Genomic DNA, 22,812 nt, shown 5'->3' with positions numbered 1-22,812 from the left:
TCACAATTGGAGAGGAATCCAAAGTCATCCTCAAATTTCACACCTGCTGTCTCTCTATTTGCACCCCTACTCCCTAAATGCTGGGCATGCACAAGCAGGATTCTCAGAACAATTCCCCTTGCCCACCAGCAACACTTCAATCTTGCGTCAGTCAGTTTGACAGTGAAAGAACAGCTCTAGCCCACCCTGTGTAAAGTCAAATTTGAGAGGAGCTGAGGAAATTGGAACATTTGGATGAGGACTGAATTTCAGATGCTCTCTCTCTTCACTATGTGCGTAGCCAAGATTTGTATGTGGTGATGTCAAAATGCAGCTGCTTCTGGAAATTCTGGGGGGATTAAAGTACTTAGGCTACCTGTATGAGTGTGTTTCGTATGAAGACAAGAGCCTAGATCAGGCCCTGAAGGGCCACCAAAATGGAGTGAGGGAGAGAGTGAAAACAAACCATGCTCTTTAGCAGGTTCTTGTATCACACCCACCACTGAGGTGTCCGAATGTCTTGGATACGAGGCTACAAGTTCAAACTATCAGAGATAGAGGTTTTAGTTTAAATGTTATTCTAATGTTTTATGCCTGGTCTTTCAATAAAATGGATTACCTTAACCATAGCTGCCTCAACTGAACAATCCGGCACTCCTGGCCTGTCCATCATTCCTGCAGTGAGATAAGCCATGCTCTCCATTACATATGCTTTCACAGCCATAAGGGTAAACTTCTCCTGCCAAATAGCAAACAAACATTTACCATGCATACATGTAGATGTAGAGTTGTTAGAGTCAGGTCAGCAATCATAATAAAATTTAGTGCATAACTAAGTGAAGCTTGTATACGTATTAAATCATTAAGTATTAAATGCTATTTAGAATACTTAATAGCAATTGTATTTGTATGAAAAACTTGAAAAAGTTTTAAGTTTGATACATTTATACTTCTATACATTCAAAACATCAGCACACAAGCATCTAGATTAAATTTATGCAGATTGAATACCAAGCATCTGGTAATCCAGCAATAATTTTTTTAAAACCAGTAGCTGCAACAAAAATCCTTCTCCCACCCCTTAAATCAATAAGCAAATCATGAAAACCACAGGCTGAGAGAATCTAACATAGGTTTTCAGTTTCCTGATTACCTGAATTAATCCAAAATCACTCAGTTTCTTATTGAACTGTTTTCTTGTACAAGCGTATTCTGCTGTCATTTCTTTAAAAAATATTAAATAGAGAGAACACATCAATGAGTGGAATCTTTTTTAAAAGGTATTTATATAATTTATTAAAATAACTTAATTGTTCCCTGAACATGTAATCTCAGCTGTATGCAAATGGTACATTTTACATAATTAAATCTATGCCCTTTAGACATCTATTTCCATCAGTAAATCTGTTGTGTTGATTGAATCTCGTTGTCAGATTTACAACTCAGACTGCATTGGTGCAAAACAATTGCCTGAAAGATTCCTCTAAAACATACAACATGCCATCAGCAGAGGGGAAATTGTGAGAACATAATCTGTACTCTCCTCTGCTATTAACTCGAATGGACTGAGGATGCATGGTATTTTACAGAAGTATTAAAAACTTACAATTTTTTATTCTAACTTTTTAAAAGCAAAGAGTGGTAGCAGCAACGCGATTAAAATGAGCTCCTTGTGATAGAGAAAAAAGCCTTATTACAGGAGAGAAATCCTATCAATAGTTCTTTCATACACCCCTATTTGGGGATTACATCAAGATGACCCCTTTTCATACAAGGTGTCACACCAAACAACTGCTTTGTGGTATTTTTGCTATTCTGGAATCATTTACTGTTTATGAAATAGCTTCTGAGCAAGTAGTGATGTTAGTTTATTAATGTTACTCTTACTTGAATTTACCAGTTGAATGATTCTCTTTAAATTCAAAAAAAGTCTTATGTCACATAAAGGATTTGTCATGTAAGTATACAATGAACACCTTTACCCAGATTCCTACAAATGCAAGCCTTCAGATGTCTGAGACTATGCATAGACTTCTGTATGATAAAGCTTAAGTTTCTATCTAACTAGTATGTAGGTTCTTATGCCATGCAATATCTGATCACCTTCCAGTAGCTCATTAAGCAATGTGACTAACATCAGTTCACTAGATTACGATGACTAGAGCTGGTCAAACATTCTTAAAGGAAACAGCTTTGTCAGAATAGAAATGTTCTGCAGGAACATGTTGATTCTATCAACGCTTTCAATGGACACGAGGCAGGCAGGCCAGCTTGCCTGCCTGGTTTCCTGCCTGCCTGGCTCCCCTGCAGCCCACCACCAGCTGGGATGCCGCAGAGGCAGATATCCCAGGGAGCATATTTTGTTTAGAAATTGCCAAAAGGTTCTTGCAGTGGGAACATTTGATCGTTTCCCTAGACTAAATTTTGCAGAATTTCAGTTATGTGAAAAAATTCAAGTTTTTTGGCTTTTCATCACAATTTGGGAAGAAAACTCATTTTTTCTGGGATAAATTCCAATTCCCAGCCAGCTCTAACCAGGTCTTGACTAATGATCCTCAAGCAAATATCACACTGAGCTAATAGAATGGGTCACTCAAAAATTATCTACATTATGCCCCAGCAGGGCTGGAGCCACCAAAATCTCCCCTCTCATAGAATTGTAATCCACAAAAGACTTTGTTGGTACCTTCCTATGAAGCAGTAACTATCTGTATTTTTGAAACAGTAGTTTGAAATGATTGTATTGAAGGTGTCATTTGGGAAACTGTCAGAGGACTTTCAGGCAAGAGAAGATGGAGGAACTTAACCCCACCCCCAGCACAGGAAGCACATTTATCAACATAGACCGTGATTATCTCCTATCCAGAGTACAGAGAAATTTTAAGATCTTACAGAAACCAGTGAGTGGTAACTGTTGACAGAAGCTGATTGTATAGCTATCATTGTATGTAAAATTTGAAGCCTGAATTACTTCACAATGTTCAAGTCAGAATGTTAAGGCAGCTTATATACATATTTATATATATTTTCATTATACACACATACAGTATTCCTATATCTGGTTGCTTCTAAAAGTAACCTAATATAGCTTTTAAAAGATGCCCTATTTGTAAATAATTCATTCCAATGCAAAAAAGGTAACCGTTTTATACATAACTGAAAACACCATTAGCATTTTATGGACAAGTAACCTTTAGTGTTAGCCAGAGTCTAAATTCAGTTCTAGAGTCCATATCTGAAATGAGTACTGTTATTAGTGTCATTGAAAGACGTGACATTTGTCTTTTCACAAGATGTTAAGTTTTCTTTTGTAATGCAAGGACTGATGATTTCATTCCTCCCAGAAATTCAGTAAGCTTCATTTTACCTACCTATCAGTTTCTTAATCATTCCTGCAGATGCACTACCCATGCTAAATCTTCCACTATTTAGGACATTCATAGCCACCTACAATGAAGAAATACAGGCCTTTATTCAATAAGTTATACTTTCAGTAAAATGCACTCCATTTTGTAAAATGCCATAGCTTTACATTGGTAGATACCAATGCACCTCCAAAATTCATTATGTTCCTCTACAGAAAGTGTACCAAAAATGAATAAGGGTTAGGATAGCTGTAGCTATCCTCAAAACAGAACAATTCAGAGAGAACACATCAGATGAAAGACATTTTCTTCAGTGAATGCCTGCTTCACACTGTAAAGGGAAACCCCACATTAAAAGCACTTAGTTTCATTAGCAGGTGGCTCTTTTGTCATTGAAGATGTTATTTCTGATAGTGGAAAAGGATGTATACCTCTTTAGTATTTAACTATGCCTTTGCAATAAGAAACACTTTCAGAACAGCTATTATAGAAATTGTTCCTTTGAATTTTCATCAATGAAAGGTGAGCCCACAGATTGGATTATGAGGTTAATATAATTAAAATATTACTATGCATTATTCACTTTAAATTACTACATGGCAGACCCCAAACACAAGAAAACCTGGTGGCTCAGCAAGCGACAAGCATTTTGCATTAGCAATTAGTAGCAGAAAATACCAATTGGTGGCCCAGATAGGTTTTTAATAGTATTTCACCAGTGGAGCACAGTAGTTATAAGTGTTACACAAGTGTTATACTTCAAGAAACGATTGGATATCATCAGTAGGACCCTACCAAATTGAGGGTTCATTTTGGTCAATTTTCACGGTGATGGGATTTTTAAAAATACATTTCATGATTTCAGCTATTTAAATTTCATGGTGTTGTAACTGTAGGGGTCCTGACCCAAAAAGGAGGGGTGTGTGTGTGTGTGCATGCGGGGGGTGGGGGATGTCGCAAGGTTATTGTAGGGGGCGTGTGCGGTATTGCTACCCTCTTCTGCACTGCTGGTGGTGGTGATGCTGCCTTCAGAGCTGGGTGGCCAGAGAGCAGTGGCTGCTGCCAGGATCCCAGCTCTGAAGGCTACGCCGCCGCCAGCAGCAGTGCACAAGTAAGGATGGCATAGTATTGCCACCCTTACTTCTGCATTGCTGCTGGCAAGGCACTTCTTTCAGAGCTGGGTACCCAGCCAACAGCTGCTGCTCTCTGGCTGCCCAGCTCTGAATACTGCAATCTCCCTAAAATAACTTTGCAATCCCCCTGCAACTCCCTTTTGGATCAGGACCCCCAATTTGAGAAACGCTGGCTTCCCCTGTGAAATCTGTATAGTATCGGGTAAAAGCGCACAAAAGATCAGATTTCATGGTCCATCACGTGTTTTTCATGGCCATGAATTTGGTAGGGCCCTAAATATCAGGCTGCCTTATTGTCTCTAGAGGTCTCATTTTAGAACAGTACAACCCTCAGGGCTTCAAAGATCAATGTATGATTGTGCAGACTGCACTTTTCACCCTGTGCCTGTACTCAGTTCACATGGCTAGAGAATCCTGCTATGCAGGGCCAGACCTCCTTCACTTAGCTCAAGGCCAGCCAGCTACCTAGAAAATTTGGGGTATCAACCCTGCTTTTCTCTCATCTCTCACTACTCTATGCAGCAGAGGAATAGAGGTAGGGAAAGTCTTCAAGTCACACTGGATTATTTTCACTTCTACCTCCCCCTACCTCCTTGGTCTCTCTCTGGCTGGCATACATTAAGAGACACAGCTACTCTTGAAGGAGGCAGAGGCAGCCACTCTATGTAGCAGCTGCTGCACAGGAGGCAGAATAGGCTTTCATGGAAAGGAAGGCGCTTACTCTCAGCAAAGGTCAAGAGTCACAAACTACAGAGAATAAGTTAAGGGTTAGAACAAACTATGTATGTAATGGATATTAATCATTTTTTGGAAAAATGAAGTTTGTGTCCGAACTATTGCAGCATCAAGCCTATTTAAAAGAGATTAACTTCCTCTTCAAACTACATTATATGCAATTATTCAGTTCAGGCCATTTAATTAGAAACAAGAACAGAGTAAGTTAATAAAATAATATCCTGTGTGTCCAGAGCTAAGATACATAATGAAGAAAAATCCTGATCGTAGGGGACAGAAAGGAAAAAAAAAAATCCATGAAGCTCACTAGGATGGAAAACATACCTGTTAAGATGCATACCCTACAGAAGAAAATAGTATGTGCATAATTCCTTATGCTGGGAGCTCACAGGTGACTGACAGCATAAGAAAAATAGGAAACCTAGTTATAATCAGAAGCATAATGTTATTTTTCAGTCCTTAGGAATTTCATTGTGCATCCAGCAAAGGTGCTTAGAGTCATGACCAACAACAGAATAGGAATGAATAATTATATAATACAAGGTTGGGGATGAACACAGGAGTGCATCTCTTAACTGGTGATGTAGAATACTCATAACTTAGTGCATTACTAAGTGCATGACAAAAAAATTCTAGGTACTAAGGCAATGCTTGAGTTGTTGGAATGATAGCTCATAGCTGCTTGTTAAAAAGAAAGGGAGCATAAAGTGGAGAACAGAACCTTTTCTTGCATAATCTCATTCTTCCTCCAAATTCATGGACTATATTAAGAAATCTGGGCTGGAGAAGCATCTGCAGAAGTTTCCTGAAAGCTCAAAGTCTTGTTTCTCTGTAGGCTTTCGTTATTTAAGTGATAATCATGTGACATCAGTCGAAGAATTATCCACGAAAGCAAAAGAAATCTCACTATCACAGATTTTTATTAGGAAGCATCCAAAAATGCACTCCATTCAGCTAGCGCTTGTGGTCTCTAAACTGCTAGAGCATGCTTGTGTAGGTGATGGTCCTTCCCTCCCAAAGAATAGCCAGGTGAGGGGCATTCCAATCCCAAAATAAAGAAAAAAAAACCCGATGCGGACCTTAACTACTGCCAAAGAGACTCAGATATTGTTGAGGAAAGATTAAAGCAATGTGGAAACCAGGCACAGCTTTAATGCCCTCAAACAGCCAGCACCCATGCTGCCGACAAAAAGACTGATTTAAAAAAAAAAAAAAAAAAAAAAGCCAGTTATATACAGAATATTGATATGGACATCAAAACCTAAATGTTATTAAAGGGGAGAGAAATGCAACTTGGAACACTGTGTTCAAAATTAGTGCACACATTGTTAAAATGTTTCAGGTGACTGAAAGAAGAAGAGGTTAGTCACCTGTGCAGTAACTGACATTCTTTGAGACGAGTGTCCCTGTGGGTGCCCCACTGTAGGTGTCGGTGCACCCCTGCGCCATTGTTTGGAGATTTTTACAGCAGTACCTGTATTGGCCGCGCTTGCGCGGAGCCTGCGTCACATACCAGTCTTGTCTTAACAGTGCGCATACGCAGCCAAGCTCCTGCTCTACAACGGAGGCCGCCCCAGCTCCGAAGTAGAGGGAAGGAAGATGGGGAGTGGAGCACCCACAGGGACACTCATCTCGAAGAACGTCAGTTACTGCACAGGTGAGTAACCTCCTCTTCTTCTTCGAGAGGTGTCCCTGTGGGTGCTCCACTCCAGGTGACTTAAAAGCAGTGTATCTCAAGGAGGTAGAGACTTCAGATCTGGAAGGAATGCAGTAGATAGAACAGCTTTGCCCACACGCGTATTGGTGATGGGTCCCTGTGTAAGAGCATAATATTTTGCAAATGTACAGTATTTTCAAAAGCCCAAATGGCAGCGCTGGAAATGTCCTTAAGAGGGATGTTATGAAGAAAGGCCACTGAAGCCACCATGGATCTGGTGGAGTGAGTCCTGATAAAAATAGGAGTTGTCGCGTTCTATAGTTGATAAAAGAGACAAATGCAACTCGAGATCCAGTTGGAAAGTCTGTGGTTAGAGATAAATGAGCCCTTAGAGCGTTCTTCAATGGGGACAGATAGCTTGTCGGAACGCCTAAAGGTTTTAGTCCTTTAAAAGAAGGACAAAGCTCTGTGCACGTCCAAAATGTGCATCATAGATTCAAAGGAATTCTCATGTGGTTTTGGAAAAGATAGGGAGATGGATAGGCTCATTGATGTGGAAAGATGAGTGCACCTTCGGTAGAATTTCAGGGAGTAAGCATAGGGTGACTTTGTCCTTAAAAATATGGTGTATGGCGGATCTTCCATGAGTGCTGCAATTTCTCCTGCGCGTCTTGCAGAGGCAATTGCTACCAGAAATGCAGTTTTCATAGAGAGATGTAGGAGGGAACATGTGGCTAATGGTTCGAATGGTTTTTGAGTTAGGCATGTTAAGACTAAGGGAAGGTCCCAAGATTGATTAGGCGGTTTGATGTCTGGGTATAGGGTTTGGGGTCCCTTAAGGAATCGCTTAGTAATGCGGTGAGCAAAGATAAGTCCTATCGTCGATGAAGGACTCGAGAGCGACATTACATTGTAATTGCGGCCAAGTGGACTTTGATGGGACTGTGGGAGAGTCCAGAGAGTTTAATCTCTAACAGAGTTGAGGATTAGCGGGAGAGGCGTGGAAAAAAGGAGCGGTTTTTGTGACAGCCCACGAGTGTGTAAATCTTGTCCAGTTATGAAGGCATGTGGTGCATGTAGAATTAGTTTGAAATGTACTCCTTCATAGCACAACAATCTCCATGTATGGAATAGGTCTAGTACTATATCCTCGTTTAGTTCCCATTCGTGGTCTATGGGAAATCTTCTGCTGAAGTTGTCGCGGTGGTATTGAGAGAGTCAGGTAAAGTATGCAGCTGATATTCAGACATTGTGTCTGAGATGCCAGTTTCATCACTTCTGTACAAAGAGTGGGATCGCTCCCCCCTCCCCCAGCCTGTTTACATTGAACATGCAGGCAATGTTGGTCATTATCCTGACATGTTGGTTTTGTATGAAGGGGAGAGATTGGAGGCAGGCATTGCGTATCGCTCAGAGTTCTAGACGTTGATGTGAAGGGACGTCTCAACAGGAGACGAAAGCCCCTGGGCAGTGTATTGGGGCATGTGTACTCCCTATCCCGTAAGGGATGCATCTGTGGTTATGACAACCGACGGGACGTCCTGTAGAAAGGGGACCCCGGAGGAAAGGTTGTAGGCAATGTCCACCAGTGGAGGGAGCCCCTGACTCTGGGGGGTATGTATAAAAGTTTGTTCAGACCATGGATATGCGGTCTGTAGACAGTGGAATCCAGCTTTGGAAACACCTCATGAAGAGGCGAGCGTTCCTGACTACAAAAGTGCGTGTGGCCTCGGAGTTGTAGGCAAGCTCGTGCAGCCACTTGTGGACTGTTGCACAGCTTGGGAACAAAAAGGTTGATGGCGTTAAAAAGGTGGAGTGGGAGAGAGGCTATTCTTTTGCATGAGTCGAAATGTGCTCCTATGAACTCCAGTTGTTGGGTGGGAGTGAGTGAAGATATTCTTTGTTCATTCACAGGCCAAGAGCATGGAAACATTGGACTGTCTGTTGTGTGGACTGAATGGCTTCTTGGAGGGTCCTGGCTTTGAAAAGGCAGTTGTCAAGATAAGTAAAAATTATGGATTCCCTGCCTTCTGAGATGAGCTGTTACGACTGCAAGGAGTTTGGAAAAGACACGAGGCACCGTCGAGAGGCCGAAAGGTAGGACCCTGTACTGGTAGTGTTGTGAGCCCAGAACACAGCGAATAAAACATCTGTGGGCAGGATGTATGGTCATAGGAACATAAGCATCCAGCAGGTCGAGGGCTGAAAACCCAATCTCCCTGCTCCAGTGCTGGAATTATGGTTGCAAGAGTCACCATTTTGTATTTTTTTTTTAAAATGAATTTATTGAGGCATTTGAGGTCGAGAATGGGTTGCCATCCCCCAGTTTTCTTGTGTGTTAAAAATAATGGGAGTAGAACCCTTTTCCTCTGTGTTGGTCAGGCGCTGGTTCTACTGTTCCTAATTGGAGGAGGTGATGCACCTCTTGGTGGAGCAGTTGTTCATGAGAGGGGTCCCTGAAAAGGGACAGGGTGTGTGTGTGTGGAGGGGAGAAAATGGGCACTGAAGTAGGGATGATGTTTTCTATACCCTCAGTCACATCTTCAAATTTGCTTATTAGTGAGAGGGGGTTGACATGGAGCTGATGAATTGGTGCGATGACGTTGATATCTTGGTCACTGATGTTGTTCATATGGTCTATGACTCTGCTGAGTATACGCTGGGTAGCGTGAATGTTGATAAGGTTGGTATCTATATTCTCTCCTCTTATTTGTAGGGGCTTTGATAACAAGAGACCGTAATGTCGCTCTCGAGTCCTTCATGGAGCGAAGCACATCGTTGGTGTTACCGGCAAATAGTTTTTCACCATCAAAAAGGGAGATCTTCGATGATATTCTGAACCTCACAAGGAAAAGAAGACGATGAAAGCCATGAAGCTCAATGCATCATGACTGCTGTAGCAGTGGACCTCGCAGCTGTATCAGCAATATCAAGCGCAGCTTGTAGTGAGATACAGATGGAGACAGCTGTCCAGACCACATATGAATGCCCAGAGAAAAATAGGTGTCAAGTAGAGGTGACTGTAGGTTAGGTGACACCTGTAGGTCCAGTAAATGAATGAACTGTGGTGCCGGAGAGCCTGTGTGAGATAAACCCTCCTGCGGTGCTGGAGGGTCGTTTGGCACCAATGTTCTCTGCACCGTAGCGCTCAATGCATGCACTGAGATCGGAGGTGCCGGGGAGGTAAGTGCAGCCTGCGTCTGTTCCGGCAAGGTCATCTGTGCTAACAGTGTCCATTGCGGTGCCGGACGGTGGCAACTGGAAGCCTCAAGCCTCAGCACCGGAAGCTTGCGCTGTCGCCGCAGCCACAGGCAGGATTGTCGTGATGCCGGGGGAACCGGCGCAAAGGTGCTGAGCCGGGGGAAGGTCTGCATAGAAGAAATAGACCTGCCCAGCGACCTTTTTGCTTGCAATGTTTCCCTTCTGGGTGAGGGAGGCAGGCGTTTTTCTTTTTTGGCCTTGTCCTTTTTGGAGGCGGGAGGGCTGCGGTTCATTGAGGAGCCCGTATCTGGGTCAGAAGCAGGTAGGAGTGACTTCTGCATAAGATTCATTTTCAGTCGGAGTTCTCTGTCTTTACATGCCCTGGATTTTAATTTGGAACAATAATCACATTTTTGAGGAATGTGGGACTCCCCCAGGCATTTTATACTCTGGGAGTGACCATCCAAGATAGGGATGGCATCCCTGCATGTAGTGCACTGCTTAAATCCTGGGGCACCAGGCATATTAGCGTCAGCTGGAGGCTGAGAGGAACAAGCAGGAACAAATGTTTTTGTTTATTTTTTTTTTTTTTTTAAAGGGATGAACTTATCTAGTAACTAGAATGCTAAACTAAGGGAAAAAAGGATGTAGAATGGGTAAGAGAAAAAGTTTTAACAAGTCTGCTGTAGGTCCGACTCTGGCCAGGGACGGTAAAGAAAGAACTGAGGAGCTCGGCCACGCATGCGCACTATTAAGACAAGACTGGTACATGAGACAGGCTCTGTGCATGCGTGGCCGATACGGATACTGCTGTAAAAATCGCCGAACAACGGCGCAGGGGCGCAACACCACCTATAGTGGAGCACCCACAGGGACACCTCTCGAAGAAGAACATCTGTGCTTGGCAAACAAAGTAAGTAAAGGTCACATCTCATCAAGCTGAAACCATTACAATTTCAGGATTCTGAAGGCTACACTAAATATATCCAGGAATAAGGTGGTCTGGATTTTAACTTCATGTTTCCATTTCTCCAGATTTCATTATTGCACTAAAATTGAAACATTTAGCCTACAGGGATGATAAACCTGCAATTTTGCACCAAAGTCCCTCTGAAAATGCTTTAATGTATCTCTTCGGACTTGTATATTCAAACTTTAAGTTTGCAGCAAGCTGGGGTGCGAATCTACCCTACACTAGCCTGCCGTGGACTTAGGGTCTGTCTACACTAGCACTTTTGTCAGTATAACTCATGTTGCTCAGGGGTGTGAAAAAACCTGAGCAACATAAATTACACTGACAGACGTGCCAGTGTGGATAGCGCTATTTCAGTTGGAGACGCTCTCCCGCTGACATAGCTACCTCAGCTCATTGAAGGTGGTTTAATTATGTCATCGGGAGAGCTCAGTTCCTTCATAATAGACAGACTCCAACAGAGATGGGAAGGGTTGGTTATGGAATGGATATGTGCAACACATCGAAGAACAGTTACAGAAAGATAGGCAACCATTTATTCTTCAGGTGCTTGCACATATCCATTCCATTGTAGGGGACTCAAGCACGCAGCTATGGTGGTGGGCTCAGAGACTACCAGAGCAGTGACTGAAGGACAGCCTGCCCAAAACTGGCAAATAGTATAATGAGAAGCAAAAGTGTGGACTGATGACCAAGTCACTGCTTTACAAATGTCTATGATAGGCACTGGCACCAAGAAAGCCCAGAAGTTGCCTGTGCTCAAGTAGGGTGAGCCAAAACTCTAGCTGGCGGAGCTATATTAGACAAGTGATAAATGAATGCACAGAGAGATCCAGGATGAGACTGAGTGGAAATTGGTTGGTCCTTAGTCTTGTCTGCAATCACAATAACTGTGTGGAGGATCTAAAGGACTTAGTACACTCCAAGCAGAAAGCTAAACCCCTTCTCACATCCAATGAGTGAAGTCTCTCCTCTTCTCTATTTGCAGAGGGTTTCAGGAAGACGAGCAGCATGAAAATCAGACACTACATTGATGAGAAATTTTGGGTGAGGGGGAGATTAATTTTATAGAAAACCATATAGGGATGCTCGGATATTAGGGCTCTCAACTTGCCCACCCTTCTGGTTGGGATAGTGGCAACTACAAATTCTACTTTCATAGAGCGGTGGAGCAGAGAGCAAGTTGCAAGGCAGTCCCATTAACTTTGCTAGGACCAAGTTCAGATCCCAAGGAGGGACAGGATCTTGCACATGTGGGTACAATGTGATCAAGGCCTTTAGGAATCTGGTAATGATGGGGTTAGAGAAAAGGGATCTACTATCCACCAAGGTATGGAAGACTGAGATACAGAGCTAGTCAACAAAAACTGGTGTTTTAAGTATAGAAGACAGTCTAGTATGAGGTCCAGGGGTGCATGTTTTGGGGATGTGTCTTTCTGCTGGGACTAAATGGAGAAGCACTTCCATTTAGTCAGGTAAATGCCTCTAGTTTAGGGTTACTACTATTCCGAAACACTTCCTGGACATCCCTAGAACAGGACCGTCAGGTGGTGGTCTCGTAGGTTTGGATGGAGCAGGCGGCTATGGTCCTGAGAAATCACATCTGGATCCAGCAGGAGAAACTCAGTAGGGTAAAGTGCCAGTGCTGTTGAGGCCAAGCTGGTGCTATCAGAATGAGACAAGCATGGTCTTGTTTGACTTTAAACAAGACTCTAGGCAGCAAGGGAACTGGAGGGAAGGTATACAGGAGAGGATCATTCCAAGGTAGCAGAAAAGCATCTGTCAATGAGCCTGGGTTGAGACCTCCCTGAGAACAAAATTAGTGGCATTTTCTATCGCACTTTGTTGCAAACAGGTCCACTTGGGGAGTCCTCCAGAACTAGAAGATAGATCTGGAGATGTCCAGGAGTAAAGACCGCTTGTGGTGATTGGAGAAGATCCTGCTCAGACAATCTGCAAACATGTTTTGCTTCCCGGAAAGGTAAGCAGCCCTGAGATGAACTGAACTGGGTATGCAAAAGTCCCAGAAGCGAATTGCCTCCTGGCACAGCTGGGTTGACTGCACTCCTCCCAGTCTTATGCAAAACATAGTCACCAAGTTGCCTGTTAGAATTACCAAGTTCTTTCCTACTATATGCGGGTGGAAAGATGAACAGGCTAGTTGCATAGCTCTTAACCCCCTAATGTTTATATGAGCCATTAGATCCTGAGGCAACCAGAGACCCTGAGTCTGCAGGGACCCGATATGAGCCCCCAAACCCGAGGGCTGATTAAAGTGAGGGTTGGTAGCAGGGAGATAAGGGGACCTCCTTCCCCACAGACTTTCAGAGGGTCCAAAAAATAATAAAACTGACACTCGAACCACCTTGTCCAAATAACAACGTGGGGCATACTTTGATGCCAGCAGCTTTCTGAGATGCAGTCTGGTGTTGAATAACATGGGCACATGCTGCCATGTGACCCAGCAGGCTGAGGCAGTGGTGGGTTGTGATGAGAGCATATGCTTTCAGTCACAATACCAAGCCCTGCAGTGCTTTGAACCTGGATTTTTGGAGTCTAAGGCTGCTCCAGCAAACTCGGTTCTCTGTACTGGTTTTAGAATTGATTTGTCTTGATTATCTAGGAGCCCCAGTGCGTTGAATGCAGACAGGACAGCAGATACACTGAACAACATTAGCAGCCACCATCACCAAGGAACCTGGAAGAAGGTGAGAGCACAAATCTCATATCCCTTACTGGGGACAAGTACCTCCTTTCAGCTCGCTTTGCTGTGGGAAGTAAGGAGGATGGTAACTACCAGAGCATCTTGATTTGCTCCATCATGGCTTCATTAAACTGGCAGAGGCAAGCTGTCAGGGTTGGCAATACCAGAATGTCCACCAACTTGTGGGAGCTGTCACACACCTCCTCTGCCTGAACGTCAAGAACAGAAGCCACCCTTCTCAACAGATCTTGATAAGCCCCATGGTCCTCTGGAGGTGGTGAATCGCTTGCTGCTTCAACAGCCTCATCTGGCAATGAGGAAGAGGACACCACAGGATTCTGAGGTGGAGGCTGCTCCAATACTTATGATGGGGAAGCCGCCCAAGTGACTTCTGGCTGGCTCTGTTCTTGTTACAGGTACCAGAAAATGTCTGATGCTGATGCCACCTGAGTGGTTTCAATTACGAAGAACGAAACAGTTGCAGAAGGTCCTAGCAGGAGGAGGGATGCCTCATGGTTAGCCACTGACATGGGCCTGGGACCCAACTTCGATGGGGCCATTACCCCTTAGGAGGAGGAAAAGGCCAGTGCTGTGACTGTTGCATGACCCATGGTCCTCAAGTCTCTGATGGAACGTATGCCCTCTGTCTTGGATGGCAGAGGGATGCACCTCTGAGTCTGAAGGAGAAGAATGCGAAACATCCAAAAGGGGTGGGGGGGGGGGGAAACCAGTTGGGACCGGAGATAGGTAGCCCAAGCGAATGGATGATGGTACTAGGGATATCATTGGAGGCTTCCCCTTCAACTGTACCAGCCGTTGTGGCTGCCTGGGAGGTAATGGTACCATGAGTTCCTGACACAGAGAGGTAGGCACCACTGGCACGAATACAGACTGTAAACCTTCTTGCACTAATGGGGATACCATACTAAGAGGCTAAGCAGGTCCCTTTCAGCTGCATAGGCCTCCAGGGTGGCTGGGAGCAGCAATGACTGATGGCTCTGCCACAGAGGCTTTTCAGGGGACACCCTCAATGGACCTAGCACAGGCTCCAGAGAGTCTCTGCCTCTACTAGGCTTCGGCACCAACAACCCCAAGCTAGGTACTGAGCTTAAGGAGGGTTTAAGTCTTTTCTTCAGTACCAGTAAATGGGACTGAGGAGCTGCAGACATCTCTGGCACACTCTGCACCAAGACTGACGTACTTGGGGCGCAAGCTGTGTGTGATGAGTACGATGGGGAAGGGGGGCGAAGTGCTGCCTCCATGAGCAAACATCTGAGCCTCATTGCTCTATCTTTTTTTGAGCAGGACTTAAATCTGACAAAATGTGACATGTGTCACTGATGTGGGATTCTCCCAAACATTTCAGGCAGGCCGGGTGTGGGTCACTGACCAGCATAGGTTCAATGCACTTGCGGCAGGACTTAAAACCTGGTGAGCGCAGCATCGTTTCAGCACTGGGATAAAATGAAAACTAGTCCAAAAAAAAAAAAAAAAAAAAAAAAAAAAAAAAAAAAAAAAAAAAAAAATAAAAAAAAAAAAAAAAAAAAAAAAAAAAAAAAAAAAAAAAAAAAAAAAGACTTAAGATTCAAATCTATCACAAAGAATAACAGTATATACATGCAAAGGGGCGAGGGATTCTTAAGACAACAAGTCTGAGATCACACCGACAACCACCGCTGGCGGTAAGAAGGAACTGAGGAGGGTCAGAGTGGTTCCACCCTCTTACACCAGCACACAGTGGCATGTGGAGACAGAGAGTGCTCGAGCTGCCCGGATGAGTACTGCTGAGGGATAAAGTTCTGATAACTGTGCACTAGGTGCACATACACCTACAGTGAGATGGACATGTGCAAGCATTCAAAGAAGATTTGTTTTTATAGCGAATACTTAAATTTAGGCTAAATATTGTTTTATGTGAATATTAATTACATTTTCAGAAATCTGACAAGTTGATGTTACTTAACACAAAAAGGGCAGTTTGAGAATTTCATGACTTTTTGCTTCATAAACACAAGAGGAAGGAATATTTTCCTAAACTAGTTCAGGATAAGTCACAAAACTTTAAATAAGGTTTACCAAAACTCATCTGCAACGCTTGAAAGTTTTCTGTGACAAATTCACTGCCCATGGCATATATTTAACAAGGCAGGTAATAAGCAATGCATTTACTTATATCAGGTTTTATTTAATATTTCCATGGTAGCCCTTGTGAATTATGCAGACAACCCATTATGTTCCATCTGTCTATTCAGTTTGTGATCAATGTTTTCAGTATTTTCCCACTGAAATGAAGCTAAGGTTTGTATTTTATCAGACATTCCCTAAATATCTTTTTAAATACAGACAATTGTTAGCCTTTGTTCAGGATATCAATCTCATATTCAACCTTCATTTCAAGTGTATTTTAAAAACGATAAACAATTTTACTATGAGGTTGAAGTTTGTTTTTCAGTCCCTCACAAGTTCTAATTTCTTGATCACCTGTTCCAGCACAATCAATTTCTTTCAGCATTTCTTCTGCTCCCCTTGAAAACTGTCTCACTTTCTGGCATCTGAACTCTTAACTCCTTTATAAACTAAGTACAAGAATTCAATTACTTTGGCGGTATCTGTCCTCTTCTGTAAATAAATTACCCTTACTATCTCTTAAGAGTCCCTTCTGTCTCCTTTATTGATTTTGTGCTCCTTATGTACTTAAAGGTCAGATTTACTTTAATCTCTTTTACAATCTTCTCATTCTCTACCTGTCCTTGTGCTTTCCCCCCATTCCTTCAAAACAACTTCATTTTCAGTCTTTGCTGTTCTCCTGTACCTGAAATTACTCTCTGCTTGGCCTCATTTAACCTTTTTCACTCTTCGCACTTTGTTAATCCACATGATTTACAGACTTTTGACATATTTTTGGCTGGTTGTTATGAAATGCAGCCCTTGGGTATAGGCTACTTCATATCTTCACTTTCCCATTTCCTTTATTGATTATCCCATGAAATCTTACGTAATATTTCTACCTTTTCGCCAAGAATTTTTCTGTTGACATCTAGCATCTTTATTTCTCCCCAGACGGGTTTCATTTAAACACTAACTACAAATATAACAAGATTACTTTCACTGTAGCTTAAACCTTATAAGCTCTCGTCACTGATCACATCCCATTTATCAAATTCATCAACTGATTCTGATTCTAACCTTTTCTTTTCTAAACATTAAGAAAGGAAGCAGCCTGTATCATGCTCACATATAAATGCTCAGTTTAGTCTTTACACGCAGTTCATGTTTGAGTATCTCAGCAATGGTTCGCTGCCTTTCATACGGGTAGAATCCTTTTGTGATGATTAGCTAATGGGTAGCTCCTTATGTCCTCTGGAATTTCCTACTATCCTCTTTTATTCTCCCCACTCCCAACCCCCTCCTTTTCGGCCAGCTTCGTTTTCCCTTTTATTTCTTTCCCCTCCCTGCATCATCTTAATTTGTGTTTTTTGTGGCATTTCCTCACTCTCCTTGTTCCCTACTCAGCTGACAGTTACATGTTGCTTGGCAGGGAAGTCTCTACTGGCAACTCCAAAGGTCTGGATCAGTACACTTTTGCAGCAATGCTAAGCATCAGAGTAACACAAAATACAGTTTTGTGCCTGTGGGCTGCTGCCTTGAACTTACATCCCTCTGCATGTGAGCTCTTCCTATGGCAGGTTGGCTGCAAGAGTGGGGTTGGGGACAGGCAAATTTCACAGAGCCATTTACAGCTTCACTCACAGGTGCACATTCACATGAGGGGAGATATCCAAAGTCGTTCAACTTTCTCCAGTGCTATTATCATCTGCTCTATCGCCCACCCCAGGATGGGTAAAGTGAAAGTTGAAAATTGTTAGTAAATTTCAACTTTTCAAACAAACAGTTTTAGTCATCTTGGACGGAAAAAGTGAAGCACCATCTAACGAAACTCCAGTAGCAGAAGCTGCTCTGTTACATGCACTACCGCAGTGCTTAAGAAAGGGAGTGCCTATGAACGCAGAGAACGTGACATATGAAACTGACTGCATACAAAAGATAAACAGAGTAATTCCATCCTCTAATCTTTTTCACATTTAGCGATCTCAGAGATTAACATATGTTCGTCCTTTTAGAGCAGGGCTAAATCTGGCACCAAACAACAAATTCTCTTCCCCAAAGACATCTTTGTGGTAGGTTTAAAGATGATAATTATTCTTCACAACTCACCTTAAATCCCTCTCCTACTTCTCCAATTACATTCTCTACAGGTACTTTTGTGTTTTCAAAGTGTACTTCACAGGCTGAAATAAAAATAGCATTCAATTATTTCAGAAAACTTTTGAGAAATACTGTTAAAAGATATAGCAATATTCAGAGTTTAACTTACTCTTTCTCTACTAGGAGTTGGATTTTTCTCAATACAACACAACAGAATGAAATACACTTTGCCAAATAAGTTAAGGGAAAGAAAGATGGGAGTTGGCATTTTAATTTATGAAATGTACAAATACTAATATCGCTAACTTGTACAGCATGACTGGGGAGAACTACAGTCTTGTCTGGAACTGGAAGACAGACTGAAAGAATACAGACAACTGAATGACTGATGGTGAAGAATAAGATCTACCAATAAATAGAACGAAGAGAAACCAGCTCCCAGTGCTGCTGTATCATAGTAATGCTGCTTATTACTGAATCTTCTCAGTGCAGCACACAAAGGGGAATTTCCATGGCAAGATGAGAGGTTTGGAAATGGATGACAATTAGCAGATGAGAAGGTAATTACTTAAAATGGATTTTTATGTTTGTGAAAGTGCACTTTGAACTGTGTCTGCAGAAAACTGAGACGGATGTTTAATAGGAACCACAATCCAACTGGAATACAGTGTATTATCCATCCAAAATGGATTTGCTTGTTGATTCTGATAAATACATGAATTTTGAAACACTTCTATGAAAAAATTGAATTTAAATGTTTCTTACTATTAGATCCTCGAATACCCAGTTTATCTTCTGGCTTCCCATTAGTGACTCCACCAAAGGCTCTTTCTACAACGAAGGCAGTAATTTTGTCTTTTTTTGCACCATCTTTATCAACAATCTCAGTCCTTGCAAACACAGTGAAAATGTCTGCCAGGCCACCATTGGATATCCAGATCTGGGAGAGGAGGTGGGGAAAAGAAAAAAGTACGTTAGCTGTGCTGTGATAGATACAATGCTGTATTATTTCATAACAGAAGCTGTCTCAGCACAGGACTGACTCATTCCGTCAAGTTTTAATCTCTGCTCTTGCACTGGCTTTGTGACTACGGCAAGGTTATACTTCCAAGAAGAGCTGACCAGAGGATGTCAATTTTTTTGGGGGGGGGGGGGGGGAATATGTTTTCTCTAATGCTTTTGCCCTAGGAACAAGGATACTTTGCTTTGTGAAGGCTGGTTGGTAACTGGTGTACACTGTAGTACCCCCTGAGAACAAATCACAGGTATTTGACCCCAGTCTGGACTGTTGGGGAAATCACAGTGAAGTGCAAAAGGAGTGCAAGCTTAAACCCTTGGTCTGGAGTGGGAGACATCACCTCCACCCAAGAGAGGTGATGGATAGGAAGCCTGAAATGTGAAATGAATGCCCTCAAGGAGGCTAAAAGGGTGGAGTGTCGAGGGTGAAGTTAACTCTGAAACTGTGACACTGGAGCAGGGCCTTGAACCTATTTGTTTCAGAATGATCTGGGATAAAAAACTGTTCTGAATCAGGCAGAACAGGGAGTTCAACCTGAGTCTTCCACATGCCAGCCCAGTGCCCTAACCACCAAAATTTTCATACATCAAAACTTCATCAAAACCAATGTGTCTCACCAAACGTTTTGGCTTGGATGAAACAGCATTCATAATTTAGCCAAAAAAGTGGCCTGACCAACTCTACTTCCAAGTCAGAGTTAATATTTCCTTTAAAGTATTCAACAAAACCTTGGCCAGAGAAGGAAGAGAGCTGGAAAAAAAAAAAAAAAAAAAAGATTTCAGGTTTCCTCCTCACCTGAGTGTGCACAGAGAGGGGCAGACTCTCGGAATAAAGCAGGAAATAGGATGGGGAAATGCAGAGAAGAAAAGCATGTTCACAGAGTGAGACCGCCTTAACCTTTTTACCAAGGATTAGCAAAGGTTATTCTCTGAGTAGTAATTTCTTTTGGCCTCAAGACTGAACAAACTGTCTTTTTGACACTGTTCTTTATTAGCTTGGGATCCTCAGAAGTCAAAGGAAGCTGCCAAGTTAAGTTATCATTTGGGAGAACAAGATGACCAACAATGCTCCATGACGTAGGAATGCTTCCTATGAAACTCATACTAAAAATAAATATTTCAATTCATCATTCTATGGATAAATACCTGTGATGGGGCAAAGCCAGATGGCTAGAGTAAAGTAGTGAGGAACAGGTATGTTAGCCCCAGGCTAAACAAATCCCTGGTACCATGGTAACCAAATGGCAGTTGCTCCAGGTTAATCAAGACACCTGGGGCCAATTAAGATTCTTCTAGAAGGCAGTGGAGATAGCTAGATTGATTGGGACACCTGAAGCCAATCAAGGACTGGCTGGAACTAGTTAAAAAGCCTCCCAGTTAGTCAGTGAGGTGTGGGTGTCAGGAGCTATAGGAGGGAGCCGCGCTGTTGGAGGAATGAAGCAGTACAAATCTATATCAGGTGCAAGGAAGGAGGCCCTGAGGTAATTGTGAAGAATATATTGAGTGGGGGCTGCTGTGGGCAAGTGGCCCAGGGAATTGTACACGTCCTATTTCCAAAAAGTCAGCTTCCATAGCTGCTAATTTTAGGGTCCCTGGGCTGGAGCTCGGACTAGAGGGCGGGCCCGGGCTCCCCCCTCCCCGATTAATCACTGATACTGGGAGACAACAGAGACTGTGCGAGGGAGGGCTGCTTCTCCTCACCTTCCTTGCTGGCTTATGATGAAAATGGCTCAGTAGACTGTGACCCTTGCCTCTAGAGAGAGAAGGGCTATGTGGAGGGTCATAGTGAGCCTCTGAGGCTAGCAAAATCCATCAGGAAATGCAGGACCCATGGAGTCAAGGACAGAACTTTGTCACATACCTTTGAGCCATTTAGTAAAAAGCTTTTCCCATCTTCACTCATGGTAGCTCTGGTCTGGATGGATGCTGCATCACTTCCACTAGAAGCCAAAGTAGTCATTAAAATGTGCTTAGTTTCCAGAAACACTATAAGGGATACAAATATAGGCTCAAAATTTCAAACGCTGATGCCTCAAGTTCAGTTTCTAAATAAAAGTGCAACTTTCTAAATCCAATGGCTGCTGAAGAAATATACCTTCAAGTGTAGTCCTCTGAAGAGAGCTCTCTCTGGAGTCTCACTTATTTTATACTGTATGGTGCCACATTGACTAGGAACAGCTAGAATATTTTAGAAATTACATCCTTGATAAGCGACTTAGCTTTGCTACATTTTTGAAGTACTGGAATGCAGGAGAAAAAACCCAGAGTCACAATGCATAGCTGGTTTGAAGCACAGAAGCAGCTCCCCATAATTCATGCTATATTGTTGCACATCTTGTCCATGGCAGGAAGTGCAGGGTAGATTCATACCCCAGTTTGCCACACAGACAAGCCCAAAGGTTTCTTAATACTGTTTCTGTTAACTGAGCCAGGTATTGAAGAAAAATGCTGCTTTTCACCATCTTAATTTAAACAAGCACAGAAACAGTTTCATAATTTTTCTCTAACAATTTCACAGAAGCTCAGAGTAACCAGTTCAGTGCTCATGGTGTCAGAATGTTCCCTGCACAGCCAATAGAGTCCTTCAAACCATATTCAGTTCCCTTGACAAATGAATGTGTCTGATATGGCAAGATTTGGGCCAATGAACATAGCCTAAGTCAAAAAAAAAAAAACCATTCAGTAACTTCCTGGAAGCCACAGGTGTACCTCCATGGGAGAAGATGAATTATGTAGTTTGAAATAAAGTAGACCCTCAGAATTACGAACTGACCAGTCAACCACACACCTTATTTGGTACCGGAAGTATGAAATCAGGCAGCAGGCACAGACACACACACACACACGCCAATACTGTACAATACAGTACTGTATTAAATGTGAACTACTAAAAAAATATGAAGGGAAAGTTTAAAAATGATTTGAGGCTGTAAGGAAACTGTTTCTGTGCTTGTTTCATTTAAATTAAGATGGTGAAAAGCAGCATTTTTCTTCTGCATAGTAAAGTTTCAAAGCTGTATTAAGTCATGTTCAGTTGTAAACTTTTGAAGGAACAACCGTAACATTTCGTTCAGAGTTATACATTTCAGAACAACCTCCATTCCCAAAGTTCTACTATATCATTTATTGATAACATCCGCCTTAAAGTCACACACAAAATAGAATAGATTTTAAGTAGGTACTATTGTAACAAACCAAACTAATGTCTGTCATCAAAAAAAAACAAAACAAAACATTTTTAGTTACAAAATAATGTTACCTTCCTGGTTCTGTAAGGCAAAAAGCTGCAATATGCTCCCCAGATGCCAATTTAGGTAGATACTTTGCTTTCTGCTCATCAGTACCAACAATCAGGATTCCCTAGACGAAGAAATGAATAAGAGACTTACCAACATATGATGTGCAAGAAGTAAAGCACCATTTACACATTTCGTTCATAATATACAGAAAATTTGTACGTTAAAATCTTAATGATTTTATCTAATTATATATTTAATAGACTGAAATTGTGTTTGACATATTAATGTCCAATTAATAAAGGTATCATCAGATAGCTGATCAACTGCCTGAAATGAGCTGGCATTAGACCACTTCCTTTTGGACAGGGTATCTAGTAGCCTGCCATCACAACTGAAATCCTAATTGTCCAGCTCAAAGAGACCAATAACTACATGAGCATGGAACCTGAACTAGCCCCTTAGTCCTAGAGGTAGCCCACTCCATTAGACAATGTGGTACTTTCATTGCCATTGCTGTACTATAAATAAAAAGGGTATCAAGGAAAGACCAAGGCGTGACCTACTTGTTTTCCAAAACATTTAATATAAAAAGAATTTTCTTTT

The 22,812-nt window shown here is 42.3% G+C and overlaps 1 protein-coding gene across 1 annotated transcript in view; it reads right to left on the bottom strand.

Moving 5' to 3' along the window:
- Positions 1 to 22,812, bottom strand: part of ACAD9 (acyl-CoA dehydrogenase family member 9) — a 60,114-nt gene that overhangs the window by 21,763 nt on the left and 15,539 nt on the right. Inside the window, exons 5-11 of the mRNA XM_026656672.1 lie at positions 22,230 to 22,330; positions 20,832 to 20,910; positions 18,719 to 18,893; positions 17,963 to 18,036; positions 3,351 to 3,426; positions 1,133 to 1,203; positions 599 to 718 (exon numbers count right to left, since the gene is read on the bottom strand). Coding sequence (XP_026512457.1) covers positions 599 to 718; positions 1,133 to 1,203; positions 3,351 to 3,426; positions 17,963 to 18,036; positions 18,719 to 18,893; positions 20,832 to 20,910; positions 22,230 to 22,330 — 696 coding nt within the window. The remainder of the gene's footprint in view (positions 1 to 598; positions 719 to 1,132; positions 1,204 to 3,350; positions 3,427 to 17,962; positions 18,037 to 18,718; positions 18,894 to 20,831; positions 20,911 to 22,229; positions 22,331 to 22,812) is intronic.

This window comes from Terrapene carolina, unplaced genomic scaffold (genome assembly GCF_002925995.2).
Source record: "Terrapene carolina triunguis isolate 2854851 unplaced genomic scaffold, T_m_triunguis-2.0 Scaffold232, whole genome shotgun sequence".
In the NCBI taxonomy this organism is placed as follows: Eukaryota; Metazoa; Chordata; order Testudines; family Emydidae; genus Terrapene; species Terrapene triunguis.
This window is presented reverse-complemented; position numbering and strand designations above follow the sequence as displayed.